At 44.0% G+C, this 24,582-nt stretch overlaps 1 protein-coding gene across 1 annotated transcript; it reads left to right on the top strand.

The window, feature by feature from the left end:
* The first annotated feature begins 1,426 nt into the window (after nucleotides 1-1,426).
* On the top strand, nucleotides 1,427-23,949 carry GCH1 (GTP cyclohydrolase 1). Its single transcript, XM_065683067.1, has 6 exons — nucleotides 1,427-1,816; nucleotides 14,466-14,575; nucleotides 16,767-16,822; nucleotides 19,818-19,849; nucleotides 20,904-20,988; nucleotides 21,571-23,949. The coding sequence occupies exons 1-6, from the start codon at nucleotides 1,510-1,512 to the stop codon at nucleotides 21,695-21,697; spliced, it is 717 nt and encodes a 238-aa protein (XP_065539139.1). The 5' UTR covers nucleotides 1,427-1,509; the 3' UTR covers nucleotides 21,698-23,949.
* Nucleotides 23,950-24,582: the final 633 nt, after the last annotated feature.

The following is a 24,582-nucleotide window of genomic DNA, read 5'->3' as shown; positions in this document are numbered from 1 at the left end:
GATTATATGGAGGATTTGGACATCCTCAGAGGGCTGTGAATGATGCAAGATACCCAGCTGCACCTCAGTGGGTACCTGCAGAGAAACAGGCATAGAGTTCAGGGCTTCAAGTCCTCCAGTACAGCAGTTTCTGATCCCAGTTGGAGCCTGGGGCAATATAACCACAGTGAAGCCTGGCTGGCTGCAGGCCAGTGCTGGGTCCTTCATTTTACCTGAGTCATCCTGGCTCCTTTCTGGTGAAACCTGTGATTGGAAATGAATGATAAATGTAGCGTGTGCTACTGCTGCTGGGGTTTTCCTCTTTGTTTTTGCTTGTCTTGGTTAAACATAGATCTTGCACCAGAAGGAGATGGAGGAAAGCCAGTGAGTCATGCTCCGCACCCCACCCCTCCTACAGCTCCTTCCCCTCTTTATCTCCCCAGCAATTTACCATTTCCTAGGCACAAGGGTGAAGAATTTTTCCCTGCTGTCTTATGGACAGATCAGGTGTTAAAAGAGGGCTGTGTCCCTTAGTATCTCTGCCATTTATTTTTATGCCAATCCAGAAAACATTAGTTACTTCACTCATGGTTGGGGTGACAGCATACACACTATGCTCAGCTGAACCCAAGACTTGGTTTCTATCTTATGAAATCCCAGATCAGCTGCAGCTGAGGGGATCTCCCTTCCAAGCAACCAATAGTTGAACCCTACTTGGGGTAGTTGAACCCTACTTGGGACGGAGCAGGAAGGGCTGTCAGCAAAGGTGAGCTGTGCTCTGTCTGCCATATTTTCCCCAAAACCGCCTGGAGGATGTTCAAACCACCACTGGGGTGACATCCCGGTCAGATCTCCACAGAAACCACCAAATATGTGGGCACATTCCAGAGTCATAGGTGGGACTATGAAAACCCTGGGGAACACGAGCAGCAGGAAGGGGGCTGTGGAGCTCATAGGTTGGAAGGGACTGAAACCCAGCTGCAGTGGAGTGGTGGGGACTGTCATGAAGGAGGGCAAATCCCTCCCTGGAATCCTTCTGGCGGATGTACCATGCCACCAGCGACCCAAAGCACCGCAGGACGGGTATGACAGTGTTCCAGCAGCACTGGGGGCTGCGAAGTGAAACGCACCGGCATCACGCTGGAGGGAAAAGGACCAGCTCTCCAAGGCGGACAGGGTGAAGGGAAAATGGAGACCGGTGTTGGAAGCTGGCGAGCAGGGCAAGGGCCCGCACCCCCTCAGGACTCTCCGCGTCCCTCCGCTGGGGATGAGGGGGTCTCTGCCTACCAGCATCCCCACGTCCCCTGACTCCCGACGCCTCTCCGTCGTGGCGGGCTGAGATCGGCCAGCTCATGACACAGGGGGTGACGTCACGGCGGCGGCTGCCAATGGCAGCGGCGCGGGCGGTATAAAGCGGGCGGTTGAGGCGGCGGGCCGGAGCGCAGCGTCGAGCTGAGGCGGCGGCGGGCGGGGGCTCCGAGGGCTCCACCGCAGCTCTGCCCGCTCCGCGGCCGGGCCCTGCCGGCGCCCATGGCGGCGGCGCGGGGCTGTAACGGGTACGCGCGGCAGGACAGGCCGCCGCCACCCTCCGCTGCCCCGTCCGCAGTGGCCGAGAAGCCGCGCGGCTCCCCCGGCGGTGGCGGGGACGGGTGGCGGGGCGAGCGGCCCCGCAGCGAGGAGGACAACGAGCTGAGCCTGCCCAGCCTGGCGGCCGCGTACACCACCATCCTGCGCTCGCTAGGCGAGGACCCCGAGCGGCAGGGGCTGCTGAAGACGCCCTGGAGGGCGGCCACCGCCATGCAGTTCTTCACCAAGGGCTACCAGGAGACCATCTCGGGTAGGGTGAGCTGCCCCGGGCGGGCCGGTGTCACCCCAGGGAGGGCTCCTGGCGACGGAGCTGGAGCCTGCTGCTTTGATGCCAACCGTAGGGCTGGCTTTCCTGCCGTATTGCTTCGCCACTGCCCTGCCACAGTACCGGCGGTCTAATGCCCCTTGTCATCAGCATTAGGAACGCCTCGGGGTCTCTCTGTCCTCTCCTTCCCCCTTTTTAAGCTCTATGCTGGTAAAGTTCACGTTCTGTCATAAACTTCTGTGCTTCTGGTTTCGGTGATCAGAGAAAGTGCTTTTACTTCTTTTTCTCCAGCATAAACTTTTCGAGCTGTGGCATAGGAACTTATTGATTGTAATTTCCTCTGTCCCCAGCTGAGCTGGGCTGCGTTCAGCGCGGGTGGTGCATTTGCTTCTGTCAGCAGACAGAGGTGGTTCGAATTTTTCTCCGAAAAAGACCACTTCTGCTGGTGCTTTTATCAGGTGAGGTTTTTCAGGGGTGGGAATTAAACTTGAGGAAGTGCGGTAAGGGAGAAAGGAGGAGGTCAGGGAGGTCCCTGCCGCATCTCAGGCTCCTAGCAGTAAATGCTGATATAGAGAGGCGTCCCGGAGTCACATCCTTGCCCCCTTATCTGCTTGCTGTCAGCGAGCCCTCCCTGAGGGCAGGAGGAGGGGAGCTGGGTGGGATTTGTCCTCCCCATCACCAGCGACTCCAAAGGTGAATCTTGGTTATATTGCAGGTAGATCTTAATTGAAAACTTCATATTTGTATCAGGTTTCTACTTAGTCTTTCCATTAACGAACCTTTCTCAGCTGGGGAATTCCCCTTTTGCTCCCTCTTACGGTAAAAAGCAAGTTCCTGTTAGCGCATAAGGGAGGCAAATACTGTCAGCAAGGACCTTTTGAATGTGAATACGGAAGCAGATGATCTTGGTCTGCTCTCCGGAGTACAGCACTGGTGTGTGGAGCCTGCCCCAGAACAACAGCATCAATGTGTTGCAGCTGAAAAAAAATAAAAGCTGAGCTATGCTGATGGCTGGCATCAGGGGGCTCCTGCTAACAGCCTGGAGTCTGTTCTGTGAGCGCACTGTGCTTCAACTTGAAGGATGGCTTTTGTGTTTAGTTTCTTTTTCACCTCTCCACTTTTAGCCTTTTGAAATCAGATTGCGTACAACTTCTGACATTGATTTACTCAGGGCCAGCTTATACTTGTGCCAGTGTCGTGTCCTAGCTTGCCCCAGGAGCAGCTTTTCTGTCTTGGCATTTGTTTTGCCCTTTAAATCAAACCAGGTTTTCAGGTTCACCTCTGAAAATGGGCTCTGTGCTGCAATGGCCATCCTTGTTCCTCTCGTCTTCAGTCCTTCTGTGTGATCTCCTCGAGATGAGGTTTCATCAGGGTTTTGCAGAATAATCCTTTGTCTACTAGGAATAACTTCTCATTTGGGAACTGCATGTGTGTCTACTGCTCTAAAACACAGGAGGTCTCTTGGTTATCCTGCTAGTCTCTAACATGGGATTTTTTTTTTTTTAGTGATAGTTTCTGAGCATGAATTTCAGTTGAACCTGGGTGAGATTGCTGCCTGTCTTAAGCCCTCTCATCTTTCTGCCAGGTGTGTGCAGAGCCTCAAGCTCCCTTCATGGTTTTTTTTACAGCTTTTTTCCTGCTCCAGTGTGGATTATCTGGGACCTGAATAGTCTGTCCTAGTCTCTCACATTTGAGTGCAGTGTAGTTCTGAATAGTCCCTGCTTCTGATTATCCATGCCTGGGGGAGAGCTGTGTTCTACTTTAGAATAGGAAGTGTCACAACTGGGTGCAGTGCTCTTGGACTGCTCTTTTCTGGGAAATAAAATGAAGCTGTGGTACTAACAACATTCCTTCCTCAGGTGGAGAATCCTTTTACTTTCCAGCTACTCGCATCTTCTTGCATAATGTATAAAGACATGGAACTGTTGGAACAAGTCCAGAGGAGGGCCATGAGGACCATCAGGGGACTGGAGCACCTCCCGTATGAAGACAGGCTGAGAAAGTTGGGGCTGTTCAGCCTGGAGAAGAGAGGCTGGGTAGAGACCTCACAGCAGCCTTCCAGTATCTGAAGAGGGGCTATAGGGATGCTGGGGAGGGACTCTTCATTAGGGACTGTAGTGGTAGGACACAAGGGGTAATGGGTTAAAACTTAAACAGGGGAAGTTTGCATTGGATATAAGGAAGAAGTTCTTTACTGTAAAGGTGGTGAGGCACTGGAATGGGTTGCCCAGGGAAGTTGTGAATGCTCCATCCCTGGTGGTGTTCAAGGCCAGGTTGGACAGAGCCTTGTGTGACCTGGCTTAGTGTGAGATGTCCCTGCCCATGGTAGGGGGGTTGGAACTTGATGATCTTAAGGTCCTTTCCAGCCCTAACTGTTCTATGATTCTGTGCCAAGCTTTCAGTCTTCCCAGGTTTTCTTTACTAGACACAGAAGAAAGAGCTGTAGCTGAAGAACAAGTCCGCAGCATCCAGCAAATTGACAAAAATTAAGCGCACACACACACAAAACCAACTCCAAAAGCCAATAAAAAGCAGTCCTGACTTCTTGTTTTCTCAGGTTTATTTTGCAGCTTATTTGGCTCATTATGTGGAACTGTCTGGCTAGGCAGATGTAAAAGCAGTGATTTGTGGGATGTGTTGAGGAGCAGTGTTCTGGTTTACCCCCCAACAGGCAGAGGGCAACAGACATGATAGCTTTAATTCCCATCTTTCCATAAAAGGCTTGTCAAGTAGAAGCTTTGTGGTGGTGATTGTACAAACAGAGGGTTAGAAGCAGAGACACCTATCTTCAGCTGGCCACAGTTGTGCTCACAACCCTTGCCACTATGTGAAAATGTTGCCAGACTGTACAGCCAGAAAAGTGACTAAGATGAGCCAAGATAGTGAATGGTAGTATAGCTGCAGGCTTTAAAATCAACCTTCTGTCTGCTTATTTGCCTTGGATAGGCAGGAGAAAAGCAATTAGTTTCTGATGGCATTTTAATTTTCCATATACAACAGGAAAAAAAGGTGTAATCTACTCTGGAAAAGAGAAGGCTCTGGTGAGACCTTGGAGCAGCATTCTGATACCTAAAGGAGCTGACAAGAAAGCTGTAGAGAGACTTTTGGCAAGGGCCTGTAGGGATAGGACAAGGGGGAATGGCTTTAATCTGACAGAGGGTAGATTTACATTAGGTACCAGGAAGAAGTTCTTCCCTGTGGTATGGTGCTGGCCCAGGTTATCCAGCAAGGTCCTGGACATGGGTTGGGGCAACCCCTAGTATCAGCATAGGCTGGGGGTGAAGGGGTTGAGAGCAGCCTGTGGAAGAGGACTTGGGAGTACTGCTGTATGAAAAGCTGGATGTGACCTGGCAGTGTGCAGCCTGGGAAGCCAAATATATGCTGGGCTGCATCACCAGCAGTGTGACCAGCAGGTTGAGGGAGGTGATTCTCCCACTCTCCTGCTCTGCTGAAGACCCCACCTGCAGTACTGCATCCAGCTCCGGGGTCCTTAGCGTAGGAAGGACATGGTCCTGAGGAGTGAGTCCAGAGTAGTCCATGAAGATGCTTAGGGGCTGGAACACTTCTATGGAGACAGGCTGAGAGAACTGGGGTTGTTCAGCCTGGAGAAGAGAAGGCTTCTGGGAGGCTTTAGAGCAGCTTCCAGTGCTCAAAGGTGGCTTATAAGAAAGGTGGGGACAGACTTTTTAGTAGGGCCTGTTGTGACAGGACAAGGGGTAATGGTTTTAAACTAAAAGAGGGTAGATTCAGACCAAATCTCAGGAGGAAATCTTTTACAATGAGGGTGGTGGGGCACTTTAACATGTTGTCCTGAGAAGTTGTGGATCCCCAATTGCTGGAAACATTCCAGGCTAGGTTGGACAGGGCTTTGAGGGACCTGATCTAGTAGAAGGTGTCCCTGTCCATTGAAGGGTGTTTGGATTGGGTGATCTTTAAGGTCCCATCCAACACAAACTGTTCTATGATCTTTTTGATTACTGTGCATCTGAGAATATAATATATTTGGGGCATGGTTAAATGTGTTGATTACTTGATCTTTCCTGGGTCTTGTCTCTTTGCTTCCCTGACACCTGATTTTATTTGTATTTTTGTACTTTCCATAGCTTTGTAATGTTGTAGGGAAGATTGTATCTAAATTCTGACCCTTCTCTTCATTCAGATTTATGTAACACAGAAGCTGATTCTGTTTTCCAGCTTCTCTTTCGAATGCAGAGTAACAGTGTTCTTGCTTTACCCCTTATTCATCTTTGCTATCTGTGTTCTGCAGCTGGTCAGTATTGTATTTCAGAGCCACTCGTAGAGTTTACTTGCTAAATGTGTAAATCTGTTTCCTTCTGTTCTTTCTAGATTGTCTTGTCTTGTATTAATCCTGGCTTTACTAAAGGCTTCAGCCTTTCTTTGACAAAATGTATTCGAATGTATAGATCTTGCTTCTATACATGACATACAAAGTCATCAAACTTCCACTGGAGCAGCAAGAATGCCTCCAGTGACTTCAAATGAAATCCACCTGGGGACCAGATTAAGAAATGCTAGCAGTTCACACCTGGGTTTCTGTGTAGACCAACAGCCATTCCAACAGAAACCTCTTAATGTGTTGGTGAGGATGGCAGAGCAGACAAGATACTGACAATATCACTTCTCAATTTCATGCAGTGCTTCCATATGAGTATCCAAGAACAAGTTTTCTTTTCCACAGTCAGATCTATCAACTTCATACTTCTGGGAGTAAATTATATAACAGAACAGTAACCCGTCCTCTTGTTTAATAAAGGCTAACAGCAGGAATGCTGATAGCAATTGCCTTTAGCTTTCTTAGAGTTGGTTCAGGCAATTGCCTGCCACATAAAGGCTAAACCTTGAGAGATTTGTCTCTCCTTTTACCAAAGGCTTAATGTCATACTTGGAGGTGCTGTCTGTGAGTCTCTATAAATGCTACAAAGCACATGTGTGTGCAGATGCAGATAATGAGTGAATAAATGGAAATGCAGGATTGCAGATGGTACTAACTTTGATTCTGAAGTCTTCAGCTTCAGTTACATCTTGCTAAACAGAGCTAACTGCTAAGTTACAGAAAGTGTCAGCTACAGTCAATGTCAATGATGCTAACTTCAAAAGGTAAATCATAAAGGAGTTGGGTCTGTTTGTGTAATACCGTAGGAAACATTAGGCACAGTTTGAACAAGCTGCCTGCATCTACAGTGGGAAGTGAACCTGGTTTCATCATCCATAAGCACTCTAAGCAAAACAGCATATTCATTAAACTGTTTGTTGGTAGTGGTGCTAGCTGTTACATGAATGAATGCTGAAAGACTTTTTTGGTAGGTGTGTTAGCTTTCAAGCAGGCTCTGCTGTCCTTTCAGCATGTTTAACAGGAAAATGAAAATCGGGAATACTGGGAGAGGGTAACTTCTCTCTCTGAAGCTCTGTGGTTTGAAAGGATGCTTGTATGCTTTATTTCCCTGAAAGATAAGTGATTCTGCTGTGCAGCTTTTATTTTAAAGCAAGTACTAATTAGTTAGGTCTTATAGAGTAGATTAACTGAACAGTGTGAATGTTGCTTTTCCTATGGTGAAAATGCAACCTTAATACTTTTTCTTCATCATCTTGTCTGTGGATTTGGTATTTTGACAGATGACAACCATGGTGTAAGCTCATAAATTTTCCAAGCTTGCTTAGTTTGCTGTGGATGAGAGGTGCTAAGCATCACTACATAAAATAGGCAGGCAGTGTCTTAAACAAACAAGACTGTTTGATCAACAGCACTGCCCTTTGCTAAGAGCTGGTGAGTTACTTTATTCTTCCCTGGAAAAAAGGTACTGCTAGTTCTCTTTCCATAGATGCAACAGTATAACCTATTAGTAATTCAAGCATCAGCATTATTAGAATCATAGAATAGTTAGGGTTGGAAAGGACCTTAAGATCATCTAGTTCCAGCCCCCCTGCTATGGGCAGGGACACCTCACACTAAACCGTGCCACCCAAGGCTTCATCCAACCTAGCCTTGAACACTGCCAGGGATGGAGCATTCACAACCTCCCTGGGCAACCCATTCCAGTGCCTCACCACCCTAACAGGAAAGAATTTCTTCCTTATATCCAATCTAAACTTCCCCTGTTTAAGTTTTAACCCATTACCCCTTGTCCTATCACTACAGTCCCTAATGAAGAGTCCCTCCCCAGCATCCCTGTAGCCCCCCTTCAGATACTGGAAGGCTGCTATGAGGTCACCCAGCCTCTCTTCTCCAGGCTGAACAGCCCCAACTTTCTCAGCCTATCTTCATATGGGAGATGCTCCAGTCCCCTGATGGTCCTCATGGCCCTCCTCTGGACTTGTTCCAACAGTTCCATGTCCTTTTTATATTGAGGACACCAGAACTGCACACAATACTCCAGGTGATGTCTCACAAGAGCAGAGTAGAGGGGCAGGATCACCTCCTTCGACCTGCTGGTCACGCTCCTTTTGATGCAGCCCAGGATATGGTTGGCTTTCTGGGCTGCGAGCCCACACTACAGCCGGCTCATGTCCATTTTTTCATTGACCAGCACCCTGAAGTCCTTCTCTGCAGGGCCGCTCTGAATCTTTTCTTTGCCCAGTCTGTAGCTGTGCCTGGGGTTGCTCCGACCCAGGTGTAGGACCTTGCACTTGTCATGGTTAAGCTTCTTAAGGTTGGCATCAGCCCACCTTACAAGGGTGTTGAGGTCCCTCTGGATGGCATCCCTTCCCTCCAGCATATCAACTGGACCACACAGCTTGGTGTTACCGGCAGGCTTGCTGAGGGCATACTCAATCCCACTTGCTGTTGTGGTATAGCAATGGCTTCTTTCTTGTAGATCAGAGGGTGAGAAATACTGGGTTGTTCAGAGTAAGATTCTTGGGGGTTTCTTTGCTCAACCTGTATCCCTACATGTGTGAAGCCTACCAGGCTGAAAGAGGTATTTCATGCAGTAAAACTTCTGCTGGAAAGTAGGACTGTTGGACTTTCCAGGATGATCTCCCCTGCCCATTAATGCTCAAGTAACACCAAGCTTGTTTGCAGTTTTGTTGGGAATGTAATAAATGTCTTAACCTCTCAGATCTTGCATACTAAAGGTTCCTGATCATGTTGCTTTTCGAAAGTGTTTTGTCTTATCTGATTTTTTTTTTCTTTCTTCTGTTTTGATTTCAGAAAGTGCGGACAAGGGGACTTTCAGCACCTTCTATGACATGAGACATTGAAATTGTTATTGAAATCCTGATACACTTTAAAGAGTATCTCCATAACCCTGCTTTCCCACATATTAATGAACTTCCTGGCAGAGGACAACTTCTAGAAGCTAATCTTAGCTTCATCCTAGAGTCTGCAATAACTGATCTCTTACGAATAGACTTGAGTCTCCCACAGCAACATGGAACGTGTCTTGTAGGAAAATAAATCTGTACAAATAGAGGCCAGAATTAGTTGAATAGCAATAATGCTTTTTCTCCATCTTTGCTTCTATGATATGTCTTAAATTACACATCTGGTTCACCTCTCTTTTGGTAACTGAGGAATTAAGTTTTGTTTATGAAACAAATGTTCCTGTTGGAAGCTGAATGTCTGTTTCTAGTCCTTTGATGTGGCAGTGATAAAATCTGAAATATTAGTCATAAACTTGTAAATTCCTCTGTGTCTGAGGTTTTTCAGTCAGGTTTCTGTTAGGAAGGAAGCCACAGTGCTCATTTGATTTTTCTCTGCAGCTCTTGAAATCTATTGCCTGTTTAAATAATAATGTGGCATCATAGGCTGTTGCTCTTTCTAGAGCTCTTCAAGATTTCTTGAAGCAAATGGCATACCCTGTTTACCTTCTTTCTTATTATCCTAAATTCACTAAATTTCTGCAGCAGTACCAACTTACATGACTGAGTGGTTTTGTAGCCTGATTCTCTTCTCTGTGTGCGTAATAAATTCCTGGTACCTTTTTAATACTGAAAGCCTGCAATAATTGTTTCTTCTCTGGAATATTTTCTCTAACTACAGTTACGTGTAGTGTCATCACAGGAATAAATAAAATAATTCAATTTTGACTTTACATCTTACTGCTTACCCAGAAGCAACTGAAAGGCTTTCACAGCAATTTCCTTCCAGATTTAATTCTGCCCTTGTAGTCTGTTGGTTTCACTATCACATATTCAGCTGTTAGTTCATGTCTCCTCCTCTGTTAGTTACATCTGTATTCAGGTGAAGAGGCGCTGGAGAAACACATTCAAAGGTGGCTGCCAACATACCCCATCTGGTTATACCTTACTGGTTGGCCTTTGGTCTCTGGCTTATGGCACTGCTCTCCTGGAGTATCCTCCAGACCATGACCCATTACTGTTTTGTTCTAGATACCCTGTTACTGGTTTTGTCTGTCTTCCCAAGAGAGCAGAAGGTACCTGACCTCAGCCTGTATCTCAGTTTGTCCAAACTAATAGGCATTGCTATGGTGTGACTTGCCACACCAGTCTCACGGGATGTCTGCCTCCCTTTGTCTGAACTCATTCCTATGATGGCCTCAGCTGCCTGCTGTGACTTACAGGTCACCATAGAGAGCATAGGGGCTGTCAGTGACCAGCTGTGTAATGGGTATCGGGAGAACCTTATGTCTCTAGCAGGATTCATGAGCTCAGGGGATCTCTGAGGCTGCCTTTTTCTTGTTGACACTGAACAATCCTCAGTCTGACTACTCTGAAGTGGAGCAGTGAGGCGACTTAGCACCATGGGGAAGTACTTTAACTCGTAGAACAGCCTACATCATTCTTCTGTCTCCCAGGCATAATAAAAATGGGATACTTGAAGTGCTGTGAAACTGATGCAGTGTCGCTCTGCAGAGTGCTGCCATCCTTCATTCCCTTCACCTACTGAGCCATATGCTGGGTGGGCTCTTGTGTCTTTGGCTGCCAGAGGTGCTTTTGCTTTCCTGTGTCACATTAAAGCCATGCAAATAGTTTCTATAGCAACAGGTCTTTTTGCTTAGCTCTGACGCAAAATCCTGAAAGGTCTTTCTCATTCTGTCTTCGTCCAATTCTGATATTTGCTTTTATCAACTCTTCTTGAAGATAAAGGGAGAAGAATTAATTCTGCTGTTTCAGTAGTTAACTTGCTGTAGAGTTGACTAATTAGTTTTAAGAGCTCACTGAAATTTTTATACCAGGATTTGAGCTCTGTGTTGAAGGCAAAATCAGCTGGAATAATCCAGAGAGCACCCTGACTGTACATAAAATGTTTGGATTTGTTCCCTTCTTTCCAGCCATCTATTTTAACTTGGATTCTTAGCTTTTAGTCAACAATATGTCTAAGCTTAAGGACTTAAGCAGTAAATTCCCTTAGCTTTTCTGGGGTGGTGAAAAATGAAAATGGGGATATTTGCAATCTCCTTTGGCTTATGGGAAGGGTTTCATAGCAGCACTTGAACACAGCTGTTGCTGATAAAAGTAGAGTGAAGGGAGGTGTGACTATGAGGGGCCAAGGGATGATAAACGAACATGCTCATCCTCTTGCTAGTGGAGGAGATGCTGGTCCTATTCTACTGATGTGGATGATTACGTAGGTGCTACTTGGAGGGAGTAAAAGCGTTGTTTCATTTGAGAGGAAGAATTTCCTTTCTGTATGAACAAATAGGCTGTTGAGGAGCTCATCTGAGCTTCAGGTGCCTTGCTTTGTTAGGAAACCAAGCTAGCAATGTTTAGTTCAAGCCCTCATCCCTCTAAAAGCCCTGTAGACTTTTATGGTTTTGCTTTGAAGATCCTGGTGTCACAGGAGGAAGGGATGGGGAAGATGCAGGTGCATTAAAAAGGCAGGTGAGTATTTTAGAGCTGAGAGATGCAGCCAGTGTAACAGCCACATTGCTCTGTGTGAACTGGGACAGGCCTGGGGAGGGACAACATGACTTCTGGATCTTGACCTGAGTGTCAGCAATAAATGCTTTGGGGCCTCCAAATGAAAGAGTGGCAAAAGAGGCCTGAATTTATCCTCAGCTTTGTTTCTGGCCTGGTTAATCTGAGGACTTTTTTCCCCTTCTGTCCTTTCAGCTCTGTTAAGTTGTCCAGAACACGTGCTGCAGGACGCAGGCTGAGCTTCTCAGGGCTCTGTTTGTGGCTGTTGCAAATTGAATGACACACACACTTACACAAAAAAGCAGACAAAGTTAGGTAAAACTACTAACCTGGTTTCTTCCTTTATGGGTTCTGGTCCTCCTTTGCAAGGAGTAACAGGTGCTGACTTAAAATGAGCATGCTGCAGGCACAGCTGCAGATTGTGTGTAGCTGAGCAGGTACCATCTGTGCTCTGGTTGCAATATTGAATCTAAGGTGCAAAATTGGCAAGACTCATATAAATGAGAAACGTCCTCCAGCTCTGTGGTTATATTCTTAGCACACAGATCTGTTTGCTTACACACCTCTAAAGCTTGATTGCTTTAGCCATGAGAAGGATGCATTTTGTTTCTGAAGTTGCCTGTGTGATGCTTCGTGGGTCACTTAACCTTCTCCTTCCTCCAGCTTTAAAATAGGTTAACAGCTGCTTCCATGATACAGCATGGGTCTTCAGCATTCCCATGATGGAGTTAGGTTCCTTAGATAAAGTTTGTAAGGACCTATTAATGTATAATTTATATATAAATAAGTGTGCATATGCATATATATGTAGATATATATGAGACTTCATGGCTTAAGTACCTTCTGTTATAGCTTTAGCCTTATGCTGTGTCACACATTGTCATGACTTTGAATAAGAGCATGGCTGTGTTTGATTGTTCTGAACAGTCTGCTTTGAGAGTGTGCTGACATAAATTCTTATCTAACATTGGACTCTGAGACACTCCTGGCAAGGCTGGTATGAGCCAAGCTGTGGTCTAATAACAGTAGCAATCACTCTGGAGATGCTCTGTGGTTCTGTTTGGATTTTGTTTTAATAATGCTGCTCATAGTAGCAGGTTTTGTGAGAGCTGTGTTTGCCTTTCTGCTGTAGAAATGGTACACCTGCAGAGTGCTGCAGGAGGGGACTAAGAACCCAGACAGCTGCTCTGTCTCCTCTTACCTCTCCTCTGAGCCTGCTCTGTTTTGGATTCTGGCTATTCCTGCTGAATTCATAGTTATACAACCTCATGGTGCTCCTATGTAATTGGAATTCTTGCAAGCTTGGTGTAAACTAGGCTTTGAAATTTGAAGAACAAAATCACGAGCCTTTACAGAGTTGTTTCCTGGGCTCTTTCATGCCCCTTACTCCTGCTCTCTGACCTGATCAAAAGCCTTCTTGGGTTCAGCTTTGCTGTCTTGCAGGTTGCCAGCCATTCCAGGAAAGAACATGCATCACAGGCAGAACATCTTGCACACAGTTTCCAGGGTTACCTGTGTAGTGCTGATAGCAAACAGGAAATTAAAATGCTCCATGATGATGATACGTTATCGACAACAGATGGTGGCCATTAGGTGTACGTGCATGTCAGGGGAAGGCATAAAGGCAAGTAGAGCAGACATGACTATTAGATTTGTGTAATTGCCACTGCAGGTGCTGAGCTCCACTGCGGATGAAGCAGGGCAGTCCCTGAACAAATGGTTCCTTCTGGTCCTGGTGTATGTGACTGGCTCCTGAAAGTAACTCCAAGTGTCAGTGTGTCTTCAAGCTAAGTTGCTTGCAGAGTTCCTTGCCCTTCTGCACAGCTTGTTCTGTCTTGTTATTATCTCTAATCTCTCTCTTCTATACACCTTTTCTCTCTTATCCTTCAAAAGGCTTGGTCTCTTCAGGCTGTTCTACTTTTAACCTCTCCAAGAATGGTCCAGCTGCCTGCAATCTTTGTGAAGACTATAGTGATCTGCTGTAACCTGTGTCAGGATTGCTAAGGGACTTGTCAGAGGACTGCTAAATCTGGAAAATCAACTGAGGATCTGTCCTGCTAAATTTTGATGCTAGCAAAGTGTCACATTATGTATCCCTTTTCTTACTGATCTCTCTCTTCTTCCTTCTGTCTTTGTGGGTTTCTCCACAATTCTGTTAACTCTGAGGCGCAGAATTAGGCTGGAGTATGCATACACAGGCCTGCTCTCAGTCTGGGGGACAGTGAATCGCTCCCTGATCTGTGCATACAAATCTGTCTCTTCAACTTTTGTGTGTGCCTAAAGAGCTGCTGTCTGGTGTGCTTCAGGATGAAATAAGAGTATCTTATTTGAGTGCAAACCCTCCTTGAAAACGGTGATGCTGATGTTGAAGTGTTTGAAAAAACTGCTGTGATGGTTTAGTTTTTCTCAATCCTCAGGCTCAGCTTTGCTTGCGGTATGTGGAAGCACTAATGAAAACCCATTTTGAGGCGTCCTCTTCTCCTCTTAACATGTCAATAATTCTGCTAACACTAGACTCATTCTAATCTGGACTCACACTATTATTTAAATAAAACACTACAGGCTGACTTCTGGTGTAGCATGTGGATAGTTTGACATAGCACTGTGGCAACTGTATGACTGTATGCAACCGAAGCATACTTGCGATATTACTCTTTACTTGCCTCCTGTATCCTAACCCTTAAGTCTGTAGTACTGAGAGAGCTGTGCTCTTGCTACAAGACTTCTCAGATACTGGCTGGAAGAACCTTCCATGCTTCTGTGTTAATTTTTTTTTAATGTGAATCTTTAATTTCAGATGTTCTGAATGACGCCATCTTTGATGAAGATCACGACGAGATGGTAATTGTGAAGGACATAGACATGTTCTCATTGTGTGAGCATCATCTCGTTCCATTTGTTGGAAAGGTAACTCTTCCTCACAAAACAAATGTGGGAATATATGATAAAAGACCTAAAGTACATGTAAAAGACCTTTTGTAGCTGTAACTACAAAGCTTTTAAGGCTTTAAGTATTTACTGCTTACGGCTATGATTCTGGAAGTTAATCTTCAGAATACAAATAAGAAAGACCTCCTTAATGTGAGTTTTATTTGAATTTAAGCTCCTAAAATATAATGCTCAACCTTTCCTAGTCTATGTAATCTAATGGTTTCTGACATTTAATATCAAAGCTCTTCTTCATGAAGCAGCAGCAAGCCTTGAGGGCAGACATCTTGATATTAAACCAGCTCACCCTGAACACTGGCTCTGTCATGGATTTAGCTTCTGGCTCAGAGCTATCTAGTGCACATTCACCTCGGGAACCCCCTGTGCGCAGAACAAGCTTCTGATTAGTAGCCCTGTCTTAAATAAATGAGCCCCATCAGGGAGAGTGTGGTCAAAATTGACTAGCAGGAGGGTGCTTAGATTGGGACTCTCATGAAAGGGACTGGTGTTCCAGAGGGTGTTGAAATTGTGATGCCAACAACTTTAAAAGGTAAATAAAAATTCTCAACCACTGTAAACATCATGAAGAATTCAGAGTGGGTAGTCCCTTCAGCATATTTCAGCCTCTTCACTCCCATATCAGCACAGAAGGATGGAGCTTATTCTGATCCATCTGTTATATCATGAAGTACTCACAGGCCAGGGAGTAGCAAATGCTTTTGTTGTCTATAAAATTCAATATGTTCTAAGAAAACTGTCTTCCAAAAATACAATAGCCGAACAGAAACCAGCCATTTATTTAGTTGAGTCAACTCAATTTCATCTGCTTTTTCTCACTGTTAGTATTTTATACTGGAAATCAAGGTAACTTCTTTTTCTGTGCAAGCTTTCTATTTTGCCTATTATCCTCTTTGTTACTCCTGTGGCAATATATGCATTCTTTTTACGTCTAGCTGTTTAGCCTGTGTGGTTTGGAGAAATCTCCTCGCAAACACCGAATCGGTCCTGCTCGTATAATGGTCTGCTAAATGACTTGGTATGCCTCTAAATATTCTCAGACTAACCATTCTCCTGTTGGGTACATCAAACAGGCTGCAAACACCAACCAGTGGGTCTTGAATTTGCAGTTCTATCTTAAATGAAACTAAGAAATTCGCAAAAACGCTCAATGGGGAACAGGATTCAACACTTGCTTCTAAGTTATGTCTCTCACTTTGAGATGTTTCATGTCTTTTCAGGTGTCAGTAGGTTGATTACCCAACAGAAGTGATAGGAATGAGCATGTTAGCCAGGTAATTAGGTGCATTGTGGTACCTCTGACTGCAGATACAGCAATACAGGATTCTGAGATGGAGCCTCTAGGCAAAGCACTAAGACAGAATCCTACACTGACACTCACCTATTGTATCTTGGCTAATCTTTCAAGTCTTTGGTACAGTGACACAATGCTGGTTTATAATCTGTTATAATTGTAAACTCACTTGAATTCAGAGCCTATGCTGCTTTCTAAAACCAAGAAGCTAAATGCCTTTCTCCTCAGATACCTTTGTATCTGAGCATTTTTCTATTAAACTTATTCCAACTTAGTGCAACTGTGTTTAGTGTGAATATTCAGCAAATCCATACTTGAGTAGCATGGATGTTGACTTAATTGCACAGTGATGTATGGTACTACTAAAGCAGGGGAAGAAAACCCTGAACAGCAGTAAGTGCAGCCTGACTTTGGTGGCAAAGTACTTCTTGCCGTCAGAACTTTCATTGGAAGTAAAGTACAATCCCTCTCCCTCCCACTCTCTAAATCCATTTTAAGTTTTGGAAGAAAAGCCATGTTTATTTTATATGAATAGTGCTGTACTGAGTAATAGACTGCTTCTTGCACCCAAATGTAGCAGCATTCCTGAACTTGGAACTCTTGAAGAGTTGTGATCTTCCCCTTGGAAAACTTAGCTATTCTTCACCAGGACACTCACCTCACCAGGCATTTGTAGTCTCTGTTAGCTCCACAGTTTTTCAGGCTTGCATGGCGGCATGTTCCTCCCACATGCTAAGACTTCTGAACTGTTCCATAGTTAGTTCTGGAACGAATGCACATCTCATTCTCTGTGCATGAGTTTCGTATGCATTTGGAAGTGTGGTTTTGACGCTGTTAATGGTTTGTTCTCCTGTCTAGGTACATATTGGCTATCTTCCTAACAAACAAGTACTTGGCCTCAGCAAGCTTGCTAGGTAAGTGTTAATGTAATGAAAGTGATCCTAATTTGTAGAAAGGATTCCAAGCTGTGCTAACTGTGCTAATCTTTCTAATCTGGTCCCCCTGTAAAGCTCAGCTCAGTTTGTGTCCTGGATTTGGATGTAGACCAATCCTCAGCATTATGTTTTTTGTGGAGAGGACAGATAAGTCTTTGAGCGCTGTGTTAATTCACATCAGTTGACTGTAGTACAGCTGTAGTGCTTTTGTACATGCATCTGAAAGCATTGGTGTCTGCAGGAAGCACTGGCACAAGAACAACAAAGAATTTGGTCATGTTCTAAGGCAGGCCACAAAAACCAGTGGGGGTCTCTATTTGATACTTGTGTGTATATTGATGGATAAGAACAAAAATCCAAAGCTTCCACACTGCAAATGAGCACACTTTCTGGATAGAAACTGAATCTAAAGCTTTCATCTGCTGGCTGACTTCAGATAAATTTGGCATTTCTTTCTTTCACTTGAAACCTGATGAGAATGCTTAAGAAACAAAGCAGTTATGATGCACTTGAGAAATCCATTTGTTACACAAAATAGCTTTTTCCTCAGCTTTTTCCTTTGGATCAGTTGTTGCACTGAATCTTGTTATAAAGTGATACTTTCTAGTTCTGGTGAGGAAGGGGATGGTAGATCCCTTCAATAAGCACATTATGGGGACCAGAGTGGAAGGGTTTCTTGAGAGATGAATCTGAAAAATTGGCTGTAGTTCAGGAAGTCCATATAGGCTTTGCTTATGCTTTCCCTGATATGTCTGTTAATCTTGCTGTAGTTCCAGTAACACTAATGAGAATTAGCCTTGTAAATCTGCATGCCTGCTGGTTTTTCTTAGCAGGTAAGAAATGGGTAGATATGACATTGCAGTGTTTCAAAGTCAGCCAGCCCTATTCTGTGCTCTGCTTGCACAGCAATGAAGTTGGTTTGGAAGTGGAAGAACCCTTGGAGGTCGCGTCTTTGTTAAGGTAACAAATTACAGGGAGGGTATCTTCTTGTGTAGTGCTTCTAAGAGTGGAATTTTCTCTGATTAAAAGGCTGAAACAGGCAGTTTGACATTTAAATTTATTTTCCTGCATGTTCTCTGTGGCTGTACCTAACTGCTGAAATTGTAGGATGAGGTTCTAAGATCAACACTGCAGTTGCTGGGCAAAAGACTGCCTTTTGTACCTGCTTACACTTGGAGATGTCTGTGTGGCAGTTCATGGCTTGTGTGTTGGCTGGCACTCATGTGGCTGATCTTTTTAGGTGATGCAAGGTTTTACTTGAGTTGGATTTCTGAGAGTGAACGTCCTTGCTGAAGAGATTGTCTTTAGCACTTGGCTTCATTTCTGCAGGGCTTGAATGCAGGATTAAGGATTGCATTTGTAATGTGCATCTGTTGATTTGTGCTTGTTCTGGTCTCTTGTTACTTCTAAACTGCAGGTGTAAAAAAGAGCTCAAAACTGTTTTCGGTGATTTTTAATGCAAGTGGCAACACAGTGCTTAAAGTGTACAATTTTCCTACTATTTATTCTCATTATAGAAACATGCATGAGTATGTGAAAGGCTTCCTGCACTGCTTGAAAGGTTAAATCTTGCCTCTTTTTCAAGGGTAAGACTCCTGTATACTGCAATAACGAAAAGATTAGATTCTTGTATAACAAAATGTTCTCATTTCTCACTTGCTTTTGTGTGCTTACCATGAAAAGATTGGTGGGCCAACTAGTGCTTTCCTTTTGTGCCCTACATAATACAACCAGTGTTCAAACAAAGATTTGTGATGCTGCTGGTACTGTAGGCCTAATCTTTTGTAATAGGATTAGCCTGATATGGTGAGTTTCTGTAGTTGTGGATGACCTGCATTCAGTAAACAAACATATTTCTTTGGATTTTAAGTTCGGGCTTGAGAATGTTAATGCAAAGAATTGTTTTTACATGAACATGCTTGCAGGACTTCTTATACGTAACAGCAATATAAAAATATCTGAGCATCAGTTTGTTTCCTATCCATATATTTCATCTAAATATTATGTTGCTTCGTTTAGAATAGCTGTAACACAACCATTTCATTTCTGGAGGGGAGTCTTCAGCATATAATTCTCTCTCCAAAGCAGCAGGCAAGTCTCATTGTCAGAAATGTTTCTTGTAACTGATGCCTCAGGCTGCTAGCCAGTGTCTGCTTTTTGTCTAGCCTGATGAGACGGGTATTGAAGCTTTCTGTAGCAACTTTACATGGCCACTTGATGTGTAATTAAGCATTTGAGGTTAGCATGAATAACCCATCGATTTACAGAGCAATTGTAAGGCTTTTTTCTTAAATGTGTGGGTTACAGGACTGTGGCAATAAATGATGGTAGTATCACTTGCTTTGCCCAATAAATAACTTAAACTTGAAGTCATGTTCGAGAGGAGTATTAAGGTGATCCTTGCATTGAAATGTGAAGGATGGTGTGATATATGGGTGGAGAGTATCTGTTTTTATATAAATGTAATTCTGTCTCATTGTTTTTGTTACATTTACAGTTAAATGCAAGAATCCAAAGCATTTCGTGCTTAATTTCAATAGCCTTCTGGGAATCCCAGTATCTGAATTGTCCTTAAAACAGCATTTGGTTTAGATTGAAGCAGAGGGAGGTAGTCTTACTTCAGTTCAGGGATTAGCTTTCAGGGAGTCTTTGGACATGGATTCCCATGCATCTGTGTAATGCAGGCGTGTGGTGGTACAAGTAATTCAAAAGTAACAGCAAATAGAAGCAGCTCTAAGAAGTGACAGGTTTGCCTCTGAAATACCCTCTGGGTAAGAGGAAACTATCAGTAAACGCAGAGATGTGCTGAGGGATGTCCTGAGCAATGCCGGCCAGGGCTGAGCAGCAGCATGTTGTTGCACAGATTTCCAGGAAGGACACAGATCAGTACAGTGGTCTTGTTTGGTAGTGTCAAGTTAATAGTGATGGTCAGATAGGAATAACTCTAACATTGTATTTTTCCTTTCTCTTTCAGGATTGTGGAAATATACAGTAGAAGATTACAAGGTAAGCAGATGAATTTTTGGCTTTGTTGTGTGCACTTCTTTGCTAGCCAGCTCAGGGCACTGATAATTGTGCATGGAGTACAGCTGAGCAAATTTTAGTGTAACAAAAACCACTGTGTTGTTGAACGAGTGTTTCTCATCTGTCATCTTCCTCAGCCTCTTCATTTCCAGTGAAGTGTAACATCTGCCCATGAAAATAGTTGTAGCCAGTAACTGATTCAGGGTATACATGTGCTACAAGATACAGCTGCCAGGAATAACTAAACTAGTTGGATGCTACTGAAGGTGAACTCTGCTACGGAAAGTTTGAGCACATGGGACAATGACATCTTTATCTCTGCTGGTGATGCCCTTGTTGATGTAACCCAGCATCCTGTTGGCTTTCTCAAAGAGATGAAGTGAGAGCTGCCATCTCATGGGCTGGCTGCCTGCTGTCCTTGAGAAGTGGAGGAAGCTGCAGGACCTGAGACATTGGATTTGGCTGAGCCTGCTCTCTCCCTGCAGTTAAATTTGGCCTGTTCTTGGTGACAGAGGTCTCAGTGGCCATTAGGTGTCGGACTAGTGGATAAGGAGTGCTAGAGCTGCAGGAACTTAAGCTTTGCGGGATAGTAGGTTCCCTTAATTTGCTCATTTTTAAATCTTCATTTGCTTTTCTTAGAAGCAGAAATTGTGTGCAGGGAATGAATAGTGTAGCAGTAAAACCAGTGAACAAATATGTTAAAGTTCAGAGAAAATAGAGAAGCAAGAAAATCTAACTGCGTAGTAGGAAATGTAAGAGCTGTTGTAATAAATCACGGTAATGCAATTTCTGCAAAGGTATAGTGCAAAATGACTTCCAGTATTAACAAGCAAATAAAAGGTCTGTTCAAGGATTAAAAACATAAAAGAGGATTTGGTACGAATAAAATTCACTTAGGAAGAGCAGTACTTGCATACAGGTGGTGAGGAACAGGCACACTTGGAAGTGAGGATTCAATGTTGCTGTCCAGATAGTGGCTGTGCATGGATGCTGGTCAGATTTAACACTGCTTCTGAGCACCCTGTTGTACTTTCAGTCCAGGAACGCCTTACCAAACAAATTGCAATAGCCATCACAGAAGCCTTACAGCCCGCTGGAGTTGGAGTGGTTATTGAAGCTACGTGAGTTACTCTGAGCTGTTCTGTGATAGTGTATGGTGTGTGTGTGATTCCAGCTGTGTGCTGCAGAGCTGTTGTGTGTTGCCACTTTGGCTGTGGTAGCTGCGTGCCATCCTTCTTTATGAAGCAGAGTGCATAACAACAGCAGTAATAATCCTTGCCCATGGCCCAGTGGGTTGGAGCCATTCAAGTGGGTGCCTACCTGCTCTGCTGCAGAGATGTGGCAACTGGCAATGTGGTCAGCTGTCCCAGCTGCACTAGGTCTGTGCTCTGCCTCAGTGCACCTTCTGCTTCCTCAAGTAGAGCAAAGGCTGGGATTAGCAACAGGCATGTCCTTATCATCAGAATACACCTTAGAAAGGTGGGATTTTTCCTGGGATTGGAGGGGGGAAGGCAGCACCTGTGGGCTGGGAATTTGACTTTCTGTTCCATAGAAGACAGCTGAGGTACTACTGGCAGATGTCCATTCTGGATAGGGAGGTTTTGTCACTTCCCCAGAATTTAATGTGACCATGTAAGAAACATTTGTGCGATTCTTTCTTCTGAGTACACCTGATTTATTGACTCCCCTCTCATTTCTTCTAGGCATATGTGTATGGTAATGCGTGGGGTACAGAAAATGAACAGTAAAACAGTAACCAGCACAATGTTGGGAGTATTCCGGGAAGATCCAAAGACCCGTGAAGAATTCTTGACACTCATCAGGAGCTGAAACTGTGTTATTCTCTAAATGCACTCTGGAGATTTGGTCCAGTGTCGCTGCCTGTTCTTACTTGTTCCTACATCTCACTTTTAAACTAAATTGTTGTGAATTGTTGTCATAGTCTTTGTGTGGTAAAAGACTTCTGATGGCAAATGAAAATGTAATGATGAGGTAGGCTCCTCCTGGATTTCCAGTGATGGTAATGTCACAGAATTACAAGCAACAAATCGGGTTTTAGAAATGGTTTTCATCCGCAATGAAGAATATTCTGCTCTCAGGAGAAAAGTGGGGCTTGGGAGTGAAATGGATATTTATAAAATAGTTATGTTTATTAGAATAAATGTGGAACAGCACAGGAAATGATGGAAAGGCTGTGGATCCTTGTAGGACCCCTATGCTGCAAATACTGCACCTCTGCTGAAAAGTATGGTCCTGAATTCTCTCTGACTATATTTTATTACAAGTCCTACAGTGGCTGTTAAAAAATCTGGATGTCTATGTTATGACTCTTTGAGATGTTAACTCTGGTGGTGTTTGATGTTCTCGCTAGTATTAACCCTCCTTTTTTGTGTGTGTTTTTTGTTTGTTTGAGAAACTTAAAACACATTTGTCCTAGCCTCTTAACGTGCAGGGATTTAACTTCTATATTATTCGGGGCACATTCTTATCTCAGTATACACCGTTTTATGCACCTTCTTATCTGTGCCTCAGAATCTCTGACCACTTTTAACTGTTAGTTTCTTACTATTTTTAATCAAACTTTAAGAGGGGGGGAGGGAAAAAATCCAGTCTGTGAAGTGCTAAGAGATCCAAAGAGGTTTTTAATGATATTTATATTTTGAGCTTTCCCTCTTGGATATCTGTGGGTTAGATCAAGAAGCTAAAAGTAGTCTGGTAATCTGAAAATGAAGAGTTCAAGCATGTCAAGATTTGCATCTCATAAATGTTGGACCAAAGGTGAGCACTGAAATCCTGAACACAGCACCGTTGTACCTCTTCTGCTTGACAGCAGGTCATTTCAGGGCAAAGTAACCTGAAATGACAACTTATTTTGTAAGAGCAATTGAGAAAAGCATTTCCGGGGCCATCAAAGTGAATTCAACAGCGTTTTTTTCTGTGTGGCAACCTCTGTATGTGGCAGTATTGGTACAAAAGGTTCAGTCAGCTGGACTTGGCTGAACTTCTTATACTTTGTTACAGTTTTAATGGGTGTTTTGTAACTCTTAATTGGGAAAATATGAGGCGCAAATGAAAACCACCCTTCCCAAACTAAGCACAGGAGGCAAAAGTTAAAGAATAAAATGTCAGCCAGGGTGTCAGATGCTCACAGAGAAGGTTCCCATAGTGGTATCTGCTATGCCGAATATGAATCCAAGATGTTCTGCATGTGAACTTAAAAGACAGTTCCTGGTCTGGCAAGCTTCATCTTAACCAACATTCCTGCCTCTTGCTTCAACCTGTGTTGGAAATGGAATGAAAATAATGCCTGGTCGAATTTCCATTGGGCCTAAAGAACTTTCGAGAACAACCACCTCATGTGCTTGATTACACTAATTTTATCTTGATGATCTTCACAGTATTATTGGGAAAAATCTCTTGTACTATCCTCTGTTCTGGATTCTGTAGAGTTAAGTGCTGTAACAGTGTTTGTCTGCTAGTGTAAACAAGCTGTGTTTGCACATTTATAAAATACACTAGCTCTATGGTATTCGTTTTCCTGAAATGGTTGAGAGCAGATACTGCCACTTTCTCCTTCAGTGTATGTTTCAAATATCCAGCAGAAAAAGCCTTAAACCTTTCTTGCCTGAAGTTCAGAGTAGAACTCTGTCTTTAACCCAAAAACAAGAAAGAGAGTTTGAGAACCAAAGGGGCACACACCGGTATATTTGTTTCTCTTTACTTGCTTTAGTTTGGAAATTAAGTCTCTCTAAAACACTCTGTAAAACTCTTGCTCCTGAGGTAAGGGAAAAGTTGTGTTTTAACCACTTATCTCTATTCAGGATAAAGTTCGCATTGCACCACCATTGGTTTTTATTTCCATGTGACCTGTAGCCCTTAAAACATACCTCTCTCTATTTGTGGCCTTGGATTTTGCTCACATTGTTGTAAGACTTGGTGCATTTTTTTGAACATTAGTATTGTTCAAATACACAAGCTTTAACTACACCTAGTGTGTGTGTATGTCTAGGACGTACAGCCTGCTGTTGTACCATGTAAAAGTCTTGTCTCTAAAATATTAAAGCACAGTACTATCCTTTGGAGTCGTAGCATCCTTCGTGACTTGGAGGTGATGGCATCTCATAAGGAAGTGGCACAAGCTCTGTCTCCTTGGGTGAGGGTTTCTTCACTGGCAGGTGCTCCAAGCCTGTGGTGAGATGTCGGGTTGCTTTTCTGGGACAGTAGTTGCTGTTGTACTCAGATGAGTCCCCATTTGTTGACTTGTGTCGTCCTCTTTCTTTCTGGTTCTCGGGGCCAGAGGAATCAATGGGGCAGGATGGTGGGTGGCTATAGCTACTCTGGTGTAGCTGTTGAAGGCTTTGAGACTCACATAGACTTACAGACCTCTTGTATGCTTCTTGAGCTATTTTGGATGCCTCATCACACTTCACTGAGGAAATACCTGGTTCCTGGCCAAGCTGCCTGAATGAATGTGTCCTAACAGTTGTCAAGATGTGGGTGTGATGAGACCTTGAAGCTGAAGTCTTGGCTGGGTTACTCTACTGTGGGCCATGCACAGCAATGAGCTCAGCCTGTGCTAGCAGAAGCTGTACTGCTCCTTCAAGGTGGGGAAGCTGTCTGAGAGATATTCCTGCTGCCCTCTCAGGATGCAGATATTGCTGAGATACAGGGGAAAGAAATGCAAAGTTTACAGATTGGAGACTCCTGAGGAGCAT

This window comes from Lathamus discolor, chromosome 6 (genome assembly GCF_037157495.1).
Source record: "Lathamus discolor isolate bLatDis1 chromosome 6, bLatDis1.hap1, whole genome shotgun sequence".
Classification (NCBI taxonomy): Eukaryota; Metazoa; Chordata; class Aves; order Psittaciformes; family Psittacidae; genus Lathamus; species Lathamus discolor.
This window is presented reverse-complemented; position numbering and strand designations above follow the sequence as displayed.

What these genes read in the sequence shown, in the direction of transcription:
- GCH1 (XM_065683067.1), top strand. Translation starts at nt 1,510, where the DNA reads ATGGCGGCGGCGCGGGGCTGTAACGGGTACGCGCGGCAGGACAGGCCG. An exon ending in CTACCAGGAGACCATCTCGG is followed by an intron (nt 1,817 to 14,465) that starts GTAGGGTGAGCT and finishes CTTTAATTTCAG; the next exon opens with ATGTTCTGAATGACGCCATC. An exon ending in TCGTTCCATTTGTTGGAAAG is followed by an intron (nt 14,576 to 16,766) that starts GTAACTCTTCCT and finishes TCTCCTGTCTAG; the next exon opens with GTACATATTGGCTATCTTCC.